The following is a 15,948-nucleotide window of genomic DNA, read 5'->3' as shown; positions in this document are numbered from 1 at the left end:
TGCTTGCCTGGTGAGGTTATCGGGCACGACTGGGCTCGATTTAAATAATTTGTTTTGTGAACGTACCAAGCAATGAAGCAGTTCTGAAGGAAACACCTTTGAGACTTTAAAAGAGCATCTTAATAGAAATCAACAACAAAGCCACGTGGATGGAAATGATTGCTGCAGGTTTTGATAGTGAAATCTGGCCATTCCAGTCTGTGCATCTCTTCACAAACCTCCTCCATCTATTCTATTCTTGCCAGATTTTCTTGGAATCGATGTTGTGCTGTCACGTACTTTTCACTGCAGCCGTACAGAGTAAAAATATGCAGCTTAAAGAGAGAAATGTGATTAACACCCTGAGAATAACGAGGAAACACCTAGAGAAATGTCAGATCTACTCTCATCGGTTGCCTTAGGCTTTTGTGACGTCACCACAGGCATAGAAGGTTGTTTCTATGATTTACATTAAAATACCAAAACTAATAGAAAAAATGACTATGATGCATCGTTCTTTAGCTAGCAAAGAATATTTAAAATGAGTTGTATTTGTTCTGCAGAAAATTCTGGAGGGTGAATTTAAAGAAAAGACTGAAACTTGGGAGCATTCAAGCACAGGATCAACCCGATGATGCTGCCAGAAAACAAACTGCAGATCCGGCTCGGCACGAAGAGGAGGAGGAGGTAAAGGAAGGTGTTTCTCTTTTCTTTTCCTCTTTTTGCGAATGACAAACTTTATACCTGGTGTCTGCACTCAGTGATAAATATCAAAATCCACATGCATATCCTGATATGGCAAAGTAAGTTTAAAGAAGAGGAGCAAAGTGCTGAAGCGAGGATGCTGACCTGACTCTTTTGCCTGGGTGGTTCCTCGATCATCCTCCAGGGTCATGTCACTCAGCAGGTGCTCCAGGATCTTCTCGGGGGTCCCAGACACCACCGCGTACCTGTCAGACACAACAGAGTCAGCTGAGGAGTCCCTGCCGATGGAGGACAGGGATCTGCTGCTGCTCCACTCCTCCTCGCCCTCCGTCCCCTCATCGTCTATGTAACGAAAGTAAGGGACGTCAAAGGTGGGCATGGTCTGCGGCTCTGCCCGGCTGGTGCCGCCGCTCTCCTCTGAGCCCTCCTCGTCCTCCTCCTCGTCCTCCTCCTGCTCCACCAGGGCTGCGTGCAGCAGCAGCCCGCGCTCCTCCTGCAGCTCCAGAAGCAGAGGACGGGAACCCATTCTCCAACTGTTTTCGTCCCCTCGCGCCGGCTGCAGTCACTGCTGCATGACACCTTCATGCATCCACCCTGGCGCGCTCACGACGAGGGACTCCCTTCAGTGTGAACGGAGAGGCTGCCTCACAGCCTCATGCCGTCTAGTTCTACGCCTTTAATGTGGTCATTTAGGAGTGGGGAGCTGAGATGTGGGCACGCCTGACTGAGAGTGTGATCGACAGAGCCAGAGGAGGAGACTGATGAGAGAAGGAGTGCTTAGAGAGAGAGAGAGAGAGAGAGAGGGAGGGAGAGAGAGACTGAGGAAGGATGGAGGGAGTGGAGAGGCTTACCTCCTGGTCCTCGCCTCCTCCCTCCCTCCTCCCCTCAACCATGCAGCGTGCGCTGGCTGCTCTAACGACACTCTCTGGAGGACAAGCACATCGCGGCCCCGCTCCCTCACGCTCAAGCGGACTGCCTCGTCACTCTGGGTCTGGAGAGAGAGAGAGAGAGAGAGAGGGGGGGGGGGGATGAGGAAGCTGAGTGTGTCATAAAGGAGATTCCCTTTTCTCTCTCACACATAAATCACCTCTGATTTCCATCATAATACACTGTCAAAAGCAGCACTGACAAAGAAAGAGAACGTCCATATATCATTATTTGGTCCTTATCGCCAGAGCCCATTCAGGGATTAACATAAATGAGTCAGATATTTGAATTACTGATTTATGCACAGAGCCAATTAAATTATGGGTGGGTAGGGGGGGGGGAGTTTGTTTGAAGCTGCCACTTGGTTATCCTGTGCAAACTAACAATGGTTTGGACTTCTCCTTAGACCAGCGGTCTCAGACTCAAGTCTGAGGAACAGTGTCCCACAACTCTAAGATGTGTCCCTTGCCCCACCGAGGCAAATGGCTAAATTAGCTAACTGGAATGCGGTCAGGCTCTACAGAGCTCTACTAACGAGCTAATATTTGAGTCAGATGTTTTGAGGCAGAGACACTTTTAAAGGTTGCAGATCACTGGCCATCGGGGACTGGAATTTGAGACCACGAGGATTTGATCTACATAATGAGTCCATTAGGTGATGGACTCATCCCCAGTAAGGTATATGTCTTTTTTTTTTTTTGTCATCGCCAACATACCACAGTGTTTTCTAGGCCCCCAGCACCTCTGTGACAAAATGCAACACTAGCTCAAACTAAAGGCAGTGCCTGCTGTGAAAACTGCCGCGCATATTAGGTACAGTAAATTACTTTTACAATCTAAGCAATCCAGCGGGAGATGAAAGGTTGCTTTTAACTGGATTTCTTTTTTTTTTTTTTCATTTGCATTAAAAATTCTGGCTAAAAAAGATTTGCAATGCCTTGCAAAAGTGTTCACTTAGACCTTCGCACACTTTGTCAGGCTACTGCAACAGTCTTCATTGTATTTTATTGGGCTTTTATGTGACAAACACACACAAAGTGGTGCATAATTGTGAAGTGGATTTTCTTAACAAATATAAATGCAATAAAATAAATTGGCGGCCATATGAATTGAGACCTGCTTTATGCTAAGTCATGGTTAACCCAAAGCTTGAACACACCTGGGGGGGAAAACATGTAGTTTATAATACATGATATAATTTATTGTACCACTCCAATCCTGGCAGCGAATCTTGATCAGGGAATCACTGCTTTAATTCAGGAGTTTGCAAGTTTCAGTCTGCTAGTTTTCAGCTATTTTGCATATAAGCACACGTATGCCTTCCCAGCCAGTGTAAAAATACAAGATTGGGGTTTTGACAATACATTACTGTAACGCGGTGGATGTTTTATTTAGACAATTTGCACGAACATTTACAATTCCCATGTTCAAAGATAAATAAACGTTCACAACCCTGTCGCACATCTTCACTTCAGTGCCATCAATAAACACAAATCTTTCCAGCGGTAATGAAATCTATATTTTATTTTTTTTTTCCTTTTTTTTTATGCAACAACGCTTTGCTTTTGTTTCATTAAATGCTTTGAAAGATTTCATCAAGAAGATTTTTCCTGCTTTCAACTGGAAACTTCAGAAAACGTGCGATTAAAAGTTAATTACGTCCATGCAAAATCCAGCCATGTTGTCTTCTAATGCTTTGCCTTCATTTTTTTTAATCTTTTACAGCCTCCCCTATGAGAGAGGACTGTTGTGTTTGCAGAATAATGACTTCTGATAGAATCTTGACAGCGTAAGACCCGGATCAGATATACTGGTTATAATGAAGGTTTCACTGTATGCACATTCATGCATCAGCTCCCTGCATATAGCCCCCCCCCCCAACCCCCAGTCCTCAACCATCAGTCAATGAATCACCTCTGTTCATGCAATTAGCAAAGGGCTGACAGGCTGGAAGTGGCTGCAGTTTGCAGGCCTAATTGTGTTTTGTGGGGATAAATACAGGACCCTCCAGTTGAGCTCGGCTTCCTGGCACATTAACACTCAACCAGAGGACACGCAGAGACAAAAAGACTGTCGCGTGTAAAAACAGCAGGGATGTTCCCAAGTGCACAAGATGGAATATTAACTTTTAGCACATGCTGGTGGCTTCTGGAGTGATTCATGACTCTGGGCGCATCTCATAAAGCCGTTCCAGCTGATGCCAACAACACCAGTACAGAGGCACAAAGAAACTGATTCATGAAAGGGTGGAGTTGCTGCGTCTCTGTTCACAGGATTGGAATTATGAGGAAGAGATAATTAACTTCCTGGTTACCAGTGAAACGCAATGCCGGTGGTCTCCATATTTCCGGGCAGAACCGTCAAGTGAGGAACGTTGGTTTTAGCATCATTCCACGGTGGGTTCTGACTCACAAATCGTGACAGCAAAGCCAAAATGTCCCTGTCCCCCACAGAATGAATTATTGATCTGACCACAGCTTCTCTGGGATAATGCTCTGTGTGCAGTGGGATCCAGAGTCATAATACAAAAAACCAACAATCCGACCCCCTGAGCCCATAACTGGAATTCAGCACAGGTCGAAAAGACGTAGGCTCAACATTACTACAGAAGTCCTCGTAATAAACATGAGCTCAGGCTTCTGCACCAAGTCACGATTCTCAAACGTTTCCTCGCCTTGTTCATGTCTGGCATGAATGGTACGGGACAGCAAACAAGGCCTGCTAGGTGTCAGTCCTGTCAGAGTGCAGGAGAGTCCCAATTCCCTTTCAAGTAACAACTGCATGAGATAGCAAGATGGTGAAATGAATCCTTTCACTAAAATTTTTAGAGTTTCTGATTGGAGCTGCGTGTTGTTACCGCAGGAAGAGGACAAGAAAGCAAACGGGGGGGGGGGGGGGGGGGGGGGGGGGGTACACAATAAAGCTCCACAGCTCACGATTTCATCTCAGACATGCTCTAAAAAATAAATTTTGTCCTCTGCAGACAGTACGCCGTCTCAAGCAGCTGAGCTACTCAGCAGAAAATCCATCCATCAATTGTCTTCATCTTCCCCAGGATGGGGATTAGGGACAGGAGCACAGACATCCCTCTCTTCTGCGACTCGTTCCTGCTCATTTTCCAGGTCTGTCCTGTGGTCTCCTGGCAGTTTGTTTTCCAAATTAATCTTCAAAATTGGTAAATTATGTGCTTTGGTGAAATGTTTTAATGTTGTTGTTGGTTATATGAAACACGGAGCTGACTGAAATGAATTCTTTCCAATAGCTTTGTGCATTCTAAAATATTTTGTTCTGTTTATTTATTTTTTTTGACACGAGACGATTTGTTTGTTCTCAGGTGTGTATTTCACAGAAATCTGTTATGAGAAAATACACAGGAAACAAATATTTAGAAAATCCAGAAATACCCTTTAGATTACCTTTGATAAAACTCAACGTTAAAGGATATTCTTTTACATTCATGAGTCTTTAGCACTAAACTTCATCAAACACTAACGTCTGAGGCCTGACCTCAGATATCTACGCGTCACACGTCATTCAGTACGTGCTCGCTGCACTTCAGCACCAGTTTGAACCACTCTGCAAGCAAGCAACAGGATAATCTCTTATAATGCTTTCTAGATCTCGGGATCATGTCACCTATCAACCGTAGGATCAACTCGTTGCGATTTTCCAATGGGGTTCACTTGCCATGCAGCAACTCCTGGGCATTTAGCACAGGAAACAGACCAGAGTGCCGCCTTTTTATACACAGTGACATTTGATCGTACTCAGATTGGCGGCGGCTTAAAGCAGGTGGCGGACTTTTACTAAATGCTGAACAGACGAGGAGATGTGGCCCTGTTAGGAAGAAAAGGTCAGGGATCTGACGCACGAGAACCCACCCTGAGACAACACAATGTGCAGGCGTTACGGTCCAGCCAAAAGACGTCAACTCTTCCTGCAATTGTCTGATAGTGCGGCGAGCTGATCCAGCTGGCAGGAAGGGAGAAGCTAAGCCCACCAGAGCTTTGGCCAATCAGATGGCTCCTGGGCAGCTAACAGACGTCTGCTGTAATGTTTTTTTTTTTAGCTTTTTTTTTTTTAATGCAGAGGCGGGTGAGAATGAACAGTGTTTGCACTTAGGCATTCACAATTGACAGACGCCATACACGCAGTATGTGACCGAATCCTCAAACTACACGAAATGGTATTAATATTGTTGTGAATTACAAATATTTATCCAGTTGTATCCCATTAGTTCAAGTATTATTGGAAAGTAAATTACTCAACTCACCATTTGAAACACATTATGTAGACACAGACTGATGTTATCAGGATAGTTGTTGAGTTTCCTCTTACAGCTGATACAAAAGTTTTCAACATTACGTCAGACCATTAAAACATTGGTAAGACAGACACATGGGCTTAATGAAGTATGTTTAATAGCAGTTAATCTGACAAATGAGCTTCAAACTGTAAAAGGGAACTGTAAAAGATCTATTTTACGTTTTTATAAATTACCAGTCTGTGTATTGAATTATAATTGTGGGCTTCTTTGGGTGAGCAGCTGGAGGAATTTGGCGTAAAGCACTTTGAGTAGTTGTGGAACTAGAGAAGTTATAAATTCAGTTTGTTTAATCACATATTAAATTAGGCAGTCATTTTTGTGACAATAAAAATTAGGACACCTTTGCAAATATTTTGTCATACGCATATTTTCTTGTCTGTTTCGTTTTGATATTTTCCCCACTGAAGGATCAGTAAAGGAATATTCTATCCTATATTATTCTAATACATTAACTAAAACAAAGCATATGGTATGGTGACATGCCATATGGCAATACTAAATTGGCAGCTTGCTTAATCACAGGTACGACACAGAAATCATTAAAGGATGTTAAGCAGATGTTTACACTGTAAAATACTGATCTGAGTCTCGTTTATCTCACCTCAGCCGTCCTCTCTGGGCTCTTGCTGTGGTTCTGCAGGAACCGGCAGCCGTCCTTCGCGAGTCTCTGGACCATCTCCAGTCTGGACAGGTCCTCCTTGTCATGCACAATGCACTTGCTACCCTGCTGCAGCGCAGGGGGCATAGAGAACACGTACCTGAGACCGCAATCCCACGACATTGTCAGCTAAAGACCTGCTGGATTTACAGGAAGCAAAGTGACTGAGCAGCTCCAGCGCATACACTTGACAGTGTGAATGTGATCCAGGAGAAGAACTGCTAGTAAAGTAAATCCCAGGTGCTGTGCCCCTCGTTCATAACCCTCTATAAAAACCTCCAGGTGTCTGTCTGTGTGACGAGCTGTACTGCGAGTGACAGACAGAGTGCCACTCTGTCAGTGTTGTAACCTTTCTCCACATGGGAGGGTAGTGGGCTGGGAACACAGAGGAAACATCTGGTGAGCCAGACAGCCCAGAATAGGAAGTTTCGAAAACTCCCAAGCAGGAGAGAGTCGGGATTGGGCAGGGTAAGAGAAGGTCAAACTCTTTAAGGGTGGAGATCTATTGAATGGGACGTTATGTACAGGAAACAGAAGAACCACACACTGCACGGAGCTCAAGCAAAGTAAATTAGCCAGTGGACAACATCATTTGCTTTACTCTAATAACGCTACCAATATACTGCAGAGGCCCTGCTACAGACTGGCGACCTGTCCAGGGCGTACCCCGCCTCCTGCCCAGTAAACGCTGGAGATAGGCACCAGCACCCCCCGCAACCCCATGAGGGATTAAGCGGGTCAGAAAATGGATGGATGGATGGATATACTGCAGAGGTTGTTTCACAAATAAAATAAAACTAAAATAAATCCTTTGAAACATTACAAGTCCCAAGAAAGACTTTGAAAGTCTCTTGGAAATTTTGACCAAGAACTATTCCAAAGAAATAGTTTAAAAAAAAAAGCCTGGCTTGTTGTAATAAAATATTAAAGTATGGTGTTACCGTGGCTCAGCGGTAAGATTAATCGTCTTGCAGAGGGAAACTTGTGGGTTTGATTCCAGCGTTCTCATGACCACATGCCGATGTGCCCTTGGGCAATCAATATAACCCCATGTTGATTGCCAGTCTGCGTATCGCTGAACAATTGTGGGTTTGTTTATGTGAGCAGCTGGAGGAATTTGGGGTAAAGTCCTTTGAGTAGTTGTGGAACAAGAGAAGTTAAAATTAATTTTGTTTAATGACATATTACATTTAGCAGTAATTTTTGTGGCAATAAAAATGAGGACACCCTTCCAAATATTTTGTTCTCTACTAAGAAAAAATTTCACTTGTTCAATTATAATCTATTTTTTATTTATATTTAGAAAATATTGATCTAATAGAACCCAAACAACAAAAAATGTTTTTCTCAAACAAAACAGGTAAACTATAATCAATTTGCTAGCTGTGATGGTCCGACCAGTAAGGCAAAAGGACAAAGGCATATATAAAAAAGTATTTTCTATTTATTTTTCCAAAAATTGTTCACAGAAGACTTCTAACATCAAATCTCAAGAAAAAACGGACCTACTACAATGAACACACAGGGGAATTTATACACAAAGGCTAGACTACACAAAACGAGGAGGGGTGGGAGATAAGACAAAGACAACAATACATCAACATAAATAACCAATTCAAACCAATATATCTTGACTACAACACAACTATCAAAACACGACAACCTAACACCACAGAGGTTTTAGCAGTTATGTTGTTAGTAGAGAGAGAGGTAGATTCTTTAACATCAAGTCCCCTGCTTCCAGCAGCCTGATGGTTTGTTCCATTTCCTGGTTTGCCTTTCAACCAGTCCTCTCCCCCAGCCAGTCCTTCAAACTCAGCAAAACAGAAATTAATGATTGCAATAAACAAAAAGGTGTTTACTAAGGGTCCGTTCTTCGTACGTCGCTAACTCAGTTAGCTGGATTTCATTATTGACGATTTGGCATGATCTTGGATCGTTTGGTTCTTCGAAAGACTTCCTGCACTTGTTGTCATAGCAACAAGTGCGCCAGCTTGAGCCTGCTCCAGAGCAGGCTTATTTCATGTAAACAAGATTAGATCACGGCTGTATAAGCGGAGGAGAAAGGGAAGTCTGCCGTAGCCATGTCCATTTTTACGACTGCAACCTGTTGCGGAAGGTGCAAGAATAATTTGCAGAGTTTTTCCGAATTAATCGCGTATTGCGCAATAGACAGGATCCTTTAGCGCAGCGCGACAGTGTAATTGTAGAGAGATTTTTCTTGGTGGCTGTTATAAACAGACAAACACATCATTTAACAGTGGCTTTTAAAGAGGAAAAAGTGGTGTTGGAGCCATAAATCTAAAATTTTAAGTTATTTGTATGGTGGTTTGCTTTTTATTTTTATCATATTCAGTAAGAAGATTTGTTCGGGCCATTTTATTGTGAAGTTTAGTTTACTTTGAGAGGCTTGCTTCCTGTCGAGCCATATATTGTATTAGAAAAAACTATGGTTGGATTATCGAGACACGGAGCAATACAGTTTTACCGTGTAAACTGTGGATGACTTGGAAAAGGAAGATTTTCATTTTTTATGGATAAAGATTGTTTATTTTTTTTTTGTTAAAATTCCCAGTTTGCACGTGTCCTTTACTTCCCGTGTCTAAGGAATGACACTGAAATTTGGATCTCTTGTACGGAGCCCCTCTGGTGACATGGGCATAATTTTTTTTTGAAGATGTTAAGTCGTGGCTCCGTACTGTACTCTTGACATAACAAGTGCCTTTTTAAAATAAAGTGTAATAATTAAAGGCTACCATTTTGTAGAATATTCTTGTATTTCACTTTTACTTGTCCCCATGTTCTAGTGGGTCCCGTGGAGGCTCTGACATAAAAGAACAAAGTAAATATGAGATTATTAAAATGCAAAAATGAATACTGTAGAAAGTGATAGAAACATCTACCATGGACAGTATTTACACATTAATTTGTCTGGCACTTTTTGCCAGCCCTCTCTCCTGGCTTTAACAGATTTTGAGGTGTTTTAATTAATGACTCAAATTCGGCATAACCTTCCATTAAAAGCTTTTGTTCTGCTGGGAAAAAAACTGTGGGCGTTCTTTGGCCATGCTGAACAGCCAATAGCAGCGTTGCTGATCAATGTTTCTACTATCGATACATTTCCCCTTTTAAACAAACGCATGAACGCGCAGTTGTCTCAGATAACTCAATCCAGCCATACTAATCGTAAACAACAGGTGTGTTCGAAGAACCCAATTAGCCGGATCATGATTAGCCGGATGAAATCATCTTGGATGTCTCAGTTGATCTTGGATGTTTTAAGCAACGTACGAAGAACGGACCCTAAATGTGTGCACCCATAATAGTAAACAACCTAATGCAAAAACAAACTATATTGTGTGAAGACATTTAAATAAATACTAACACTGAGAAGATGGAGGAACCTCCAAACTAGCCATGAAAAAGGTTTGTTCACCCTACCTTGAAACATTTAGTTTTATCCTCTTTGACTTCTCATCTACATCAATCTGAGGAAAGTTTATCCTACTCTGTCCTATCTGCTGTAGGGTGTTGATGTTATGACTCAATAAGATTAAGATCTGGACTTTGACCCTGCCCAGGACTCTCGATTTCTTCATTATCAACCAGTTGGTTGATTTACTAGTATGTTTTTGGGTTACTGTCAGGAGGCTTACATCCTTACATTTTCTCATAAATTGATGGTGCGCTATATAATCTGGTTCGCCTTATATATAATTACCGTTGTGCTTACTGACCGATTTTATGTGGTACAATGCGCTCAAAAATCTGTAAAAATGCGTAAGTACAACTTCGGTTAGCAACGAAGCCGCTGTGCTCAGTGGATATTTGGAGCGTTACGGTACACTGTGTCACTATCTGATCGGACCCCTGAGCTGTCTAAAAGACTGCCTGACTGTAATGTGAATCTACAAGTGCATTCATTTAAGGCAGCCCTCGCCCAGAGCAACAATAGACCAGGTAAGTTAATTCAATATAACATTGAAGATTATGTTGGCCTTATGTTAGAAACAGGGCAGTGTAGTCCAACTACGCTGTCCTCCCGACAGAGACGGATAGCTGTCCCTCTCAGGAGAGAGATATGGGGAAGAATATTTAATGTGCCTTATAATCCGGTGTGCCTTATGTGTGGATATAGAAACACATAGACACGTTAATTCACAGTGCGCTTTATAATCAGGTGCATTTTATGGTCCGAAGAATACGGTAAATGTAAGATGAATGTTGAACTCATATGTCCTTTCTTAATTTTCCAAGGCACCAAGCAACAAAAAATATCTGTTTGTATCTTGACTATTATAGTTACAGAAAGGCGCTGCTGCATCATGGGTAATTCTATTGCTGAGAGTGACACATCGTTAAGTCCCGCCTCCTGCGGTGTGATTGGTCTGGTCTGTTTTAGGCTGGAGCACATGGAGCCTTACCAGACTGAGTTTTGCCTGTGTAAGTCAGTCTGGCTGGCAAGACTAGCAGCAACGGACATGGAAACCATTATCCTTCTGGCTCCATGCTTCACACCTGGTATAAGCTTATTTTCCTGGAAGCGTGTATTTGGTTTAATTTTTTAGAGGTATACAGTTTCCATCAAGAGTAGCCAGAAAAAAAAAAACCTGTTGTATAACCTGTGTCAACATTTCAGGGTATTTACAGACTTCTTTTAGCCTCTTGCTGTCTGCTCTTGAGGGGAACTTTCTTGGACAGACTGACCTGAGCGTGTAGGGAGTTGTTTTGAATTTCCTCTACTTGTAGACTCTTTTTTATTGTTCGTGAAATGGTCAATTTTGAGTCATTTTGTTACTTAGTTACCAGACTCAATCTGAATGTGTGTTTACCCATTCTTACCAAGAAAATAAATGTGGGAAAGTCCTAATTTACTCCTCACCTAAGATACATAAATATTTGAAGTCTTTAAAATTTATTTTGAATATCCTTACATTCAAATATGATCAAAACAAACAGGCGACTAACTTTTTGCCAATTAGGGGTTTATAGCACAGCACAAGTATACCGATCTCATATAGCCTGGTTATTTCGTTCAGCTGTCTGCTCAGGTAGCCAGCCTGCAGTCCACTGCTTAACAGATACGCTGCTCAGTGCTTGCCAACTGAGCAGCACCTTTAATAACCAAACAGATTTTGGTTATTAAAGGTGATGAGTGGCACTCCTTGACTAGTTGTAATTTATTGTGACTGCAAAAAAAATTCAACACCACAATAAAAGTGTGTTTGCCTTTCCTCTGCCATCTGATTGACAGTATGTAGCCAAACATGGGAAAAGGGGATTACTGTGTTACTTTACTATTACTACTACTTTTACTGCCCAACTGCAGGGAAAACTCAATCTTTCTCGCATCTCATTGCAGGGAGCTCACTTTTAGTGCAGCTTGAACAGTCCTTCACTTTTTCAGCTTTGTTTGCTCTTTCTACTATTTTTTTCCCCCTGTCCTTCCAGGGCTGCTGTACATAAAGCATGCATTTGACTAAACATGGTCTACACTTTTAACAGTTGTGTTAAAGCTGGTAATCCTGTTCAGAAACACTTTCTGTTATACTGGGTGAAATGGTCCTTCCATCCTGAGTCCTCAATACATTATGTATCCAGAAAAAGGAGGTAAAAAATTGTATCTCTGTGGGAGCTGCAGGCCTGTGAAACCTCTGACCCATCGCTGCTCTTCTTCGCACCAATGGGCAGTGATTGGTCAGAGTTTTATTCCTCCTCTCACCCTACTCTGTCCCTCAAGTTCTGGGGGGTATCACCATATCTATTGGTTGTCCTACATGTCAATCATTCTGACCCTGTAACGCTAGTGTCCATGCTCGTTCCTTACTCGTTTGTTGACATTGATATCTATGAAAGCTGAATGCCCGTAAAAACTCTGACCAATCCCTGCCGTTCGGTCCGAACTCTAAGAATAGCAGAAATGTATTGCTATTGCTATTGAGTTTTGGTCCTGTTCTCACCCCCTCTGTCCCTCGCGTTCTGGGGGTATTGCCTTATCTATTTGTTGTCCCACATACCAATCATTTTAACGTGCTCACATAACACACTGTGCATCCACGTTCCTTGTTTGTTTCCGCTTGCTGGCTGCGCATGCACACTTCTTGTGTTTATGTATCCGGTTAGCTTAGCGGTTAGCTTAGCAGTTAGTGGTTCATTGTAGCTCTGCTGCTCACACCGTATACTTTGAACATGGCTGAGAATCGCAAGAACCAAACCGTGTACAAGATTATGAGACGAGAAAGACCTCAGTAGAAAGAAATAAGGCCAGAGTGGATTTGGGAATTTTTTTTTTCTTTTTTTATGCAATGCCCCTGAGGAGCAGAAGAGCAAGACAGTCTTGCACATACGCAGTTATTAAAAAAGGGACTCGTGGAAATTTCCGGAAAAATCGGGAACTCTCCCTTTAACTTACATGAAGATTGTTTCTTTATTAACCTAAAGGGGTGACAGCAGCACAGGAGTTAGGGAGTTTGTCCTGCAATTGGCTGGTTCAATCCCCCACTTTGACTGCCTCAGTAGTTGTGTCTTTGGGCAAAACACTTCACCCGAATTGCCTCCTGGTGGTGGTCAGAGGGCCTGGTGGCACTGATGTATGGCAGCCTCGCCTCAGTCAGTCCGCCAGGGTGTGAATGTGTGCGTGAATGGGTGAATGACTGATTGTAGTGTAAAGCGCTTTGGTTGTCAGACTTGATAAAGCGCTATATAAAAGTGCAAGCCATTTAAATGGGGATCTGTGTGATCCTCCAGCACAATTACAGATCCAGGTAAGGCATGGATATTTTGTGTCCATATGAACACTTCATCTAATGTAGTTATATCTTTTTTCTCCTCTGCCAGCAGTGTGATGCTTACCATTTTACTGCACCGCTGCTTCAAACTGAAGTCAAAGCAGACTATTGAATGAAAGAAGGTCCTTGTCTCATAGTGATCAGTCTCTTTTGTGTCAGGTCTGGTCTGCCTATGATGGTTGATTACATGTATTGAGACGATTGACTTCAAATCAGATGATGAAATGAGACTTAATAAAATACGAATGAGTTTGCTAAGATTATTTTTAAAAATGCATTTGTACAGAGCCCACCAGAGCAGTGTATAGCCCCGTCTTTGAAAATAATGGATATCATTTCAGTGAGGAAAGAAAAGTAAGTGGAAGCCAGAGGGCAAATCTAGTTATAATGTGCTACCACTGACCCAGTTTCTCAAGTAAATGAATTAGCAAGCGAGAACGCCTAAAGTCAGACTTGTTAGCAGGCTTTCGCTGTGTAAACAGGGACTGCCGATGTAACCTTGGGAGTTACAGCTACTGTGGGCGTACAGCAAAAGAATAAAGAAGTGATGAAACATCCCTCAGCTTGTTACCGAATCCCTATTTCTGAAACATTTCCCAGTCCTTTTCAGTTTTGCCAGAGATGTTAAACCACAAAAACAAAGGCATTGCCTTACAGTCTTAGTGTGGAAGCTGCTTCTTTTTAAAACATTTTCGGTGCAAAACCAAGCCACATTTGATATTGGTGCACTTCTGTCACAATAGAGATGATTATTTGAAGGGGGGTTGACGGGGACAGTAGCCTGACTTCAAAGGGGAAGTCATGCCATTCCCACTGCAGGATCACTGCTGTTTTCTGCTATTCTTAGAGTTCCTAACACCTTCCGGACCATCTGGTTAGGAAATCACTGATGTGTGACAAACTGCACATCCTAACTTGTTTTCTATGTTTTGAAGACTGTAAAGACATGCAGTTATTCTCTTTTTCTACCGTGATTTTGCCTTGATGTGTTCTTGTAGCTTCTAATCTAGTGTTTCAGGATTTGTGATGTGTAATCTTTCATCTTAATCTTCTTGTTGGTTCAGTTTGTGTTCTTGTTATTGTCGGTCCCCATTTGTTTCGCTTAAGGTCGATATACTATGTTTAATTTAAAAGAAATACGGAGGACTTTTACATTTCACATTCTTACAAAATGAATGCCATTAGATTTAGTGGACCGTGAGAGCTTTGCCGGAAAAATATTTCCAGCAATAAATGGAAGGCGAAGGGATCACCAATCTTACTGTAAATGCAGGCTCTAAAAGCTGGGGAAGGAGGGTGAAGAAAATGAAAAAGCTTTCAACATGCTTATGCACTGTCCTGGATATTCTTGAACATTCTCAACACTGCTTGATAATTGTCATGGGTCTTGGGAGCGCCAAATTAACTGTTGGTGAACCTTTCCTACTAAACAACCACAGACAGTTTCAAGCTCAGAGTCAAAGATTTTCTCACAATCCTTTGATGGCAAAAGAGTTTAGCTATATGGCGGCTAAAAATCATACGGTGTGAACCGGGCTTTAATCTTGCAGCTCTCCCGCTGCACCTGTTCCCAGTGTTACCAACCATCACACACTGCTCTGCGTCACATTTTCTATAAAATTACATATTTAGTTCTTTGATGTCGGCCCGATCACAAGGACGACACAAAGTACAGATAACGGGACACAGGACTTTTGGGCTGATGCCAGAAAAAACCAAGGAAATTATGGTGGATTCCCACAAGTGCAGACCCACCACATTGACACTGGTGAAAAGCTAGGCAACTGATCTTCAGATAGTGAACACTTTTAAGTACCTGGGTGTTCACCCGAACAATAAACTGGACTGGAGTAACAACACTGATGCTCTTCACAGGAAGGGTCAGAGGAGACTCCCCCTGCTGAGGAGACTGTGTGTCATATCCACAGGGCTATGTGCAGGTTGTGTGTGTGTGTACATGTACTTGCAGCTGAGTGAAAACATTGTTGTTCATTTTACTATTAAAGTGAGGACCTTTTCTTTGGTCCTCACTTTTTCTAGGGGTTAGGTTTAGGACTATGGTGTAAATTAGGTTTAGCGTTAGGGTCACGGCTAGACCATGAAAAGGGTTGAAAATGAACAGTAGTCAATGGAAGTCAGGGCCCGGTCCTCACTTTGTTTCAAATACAAGGATGTGTGTGTGTTTCATCCCTTTCATTACAGGGTGTGACCGACAGGTGACTCTGCGCAGCTGCAGCCCATTAAGGCTAATCAAGAAGAGCTTTAGACCAGCAGGTTCCCCTGAGGCAGATGCCAGATCGTTCCTACTCACAAATTGATAATCAGAGCTTGCCTTGCTGTGGCCTCTATCCTAATCAGCCCCAAAGTATTTGTCACATGCATTGATTTGAGTCCAAGAACATCTTCAAGTCATCTTTATTATCACAAACATCAGGTGTTTAAAATAAGGACAACATACAGATTTTTTTTTACAGAAAAATTAAACAAATATAATGAGATATACCTGTTGAACTGATCATTGAACATGGTTGATTGTTCTACTCTACACAAATGAAATATAAAAA

The 15,948-nt window shown here is 42.3% G+C and overlaps 1 protein-coding gene across 1 annotated transcript in view; it reads right to left on the bottom strand.

Moving 5' to 3' along the window:
- Positions 1-6,919, bottom strand: part of LOC105926378 (rap guanine nucleotide exchange factor 5) — a 29,427-nt gene extending 22,508 nt beyond the window's left edge. Inside the window, exons 1-3 of the mRNA XM_012862681.3 lie at positions 6,540-6,919; positions 1,536-1,675; positions 829-929 (exon numbers count right to left, since the gene is read on the bottom strand). Of these exons, the coding sequence (XP_012718135.2) occupies positions 829-929; positions 1,536-1,675; positions 6,540-6,719 (421 nt within the window). The 5' untranslated portion in view covers positions 6,720-6,919. The remainder of the gene's footprint in view (positions 1-828; positions 930-1,535; positions 1,676-6,539) is intronic.
- Between the last annotated feature and the right edge of the window lie 9,029 nt (positions 6,920-15,948).

Source organism: Fundulus heteroclitus, chromosome 3 (genome assembly GCF_011125445.2).
Source record: "Fundulus heteroclitus isolate FHET01 chromosome 3, MU-UCD_Fhet_4.1, whole genome shotgun sequence".
Lineage (NCBI taxonomy): Eukaryota > Metazoa > Chordata > Actinopteri > Cyprinodontiformes > Fundulidae > Fundulus > Fundulus heteroclitus.
Note: the sequence above shows the minus strand (reverse complement) of the source record. Positions and strands in the feature narration are given on the sequence as shown.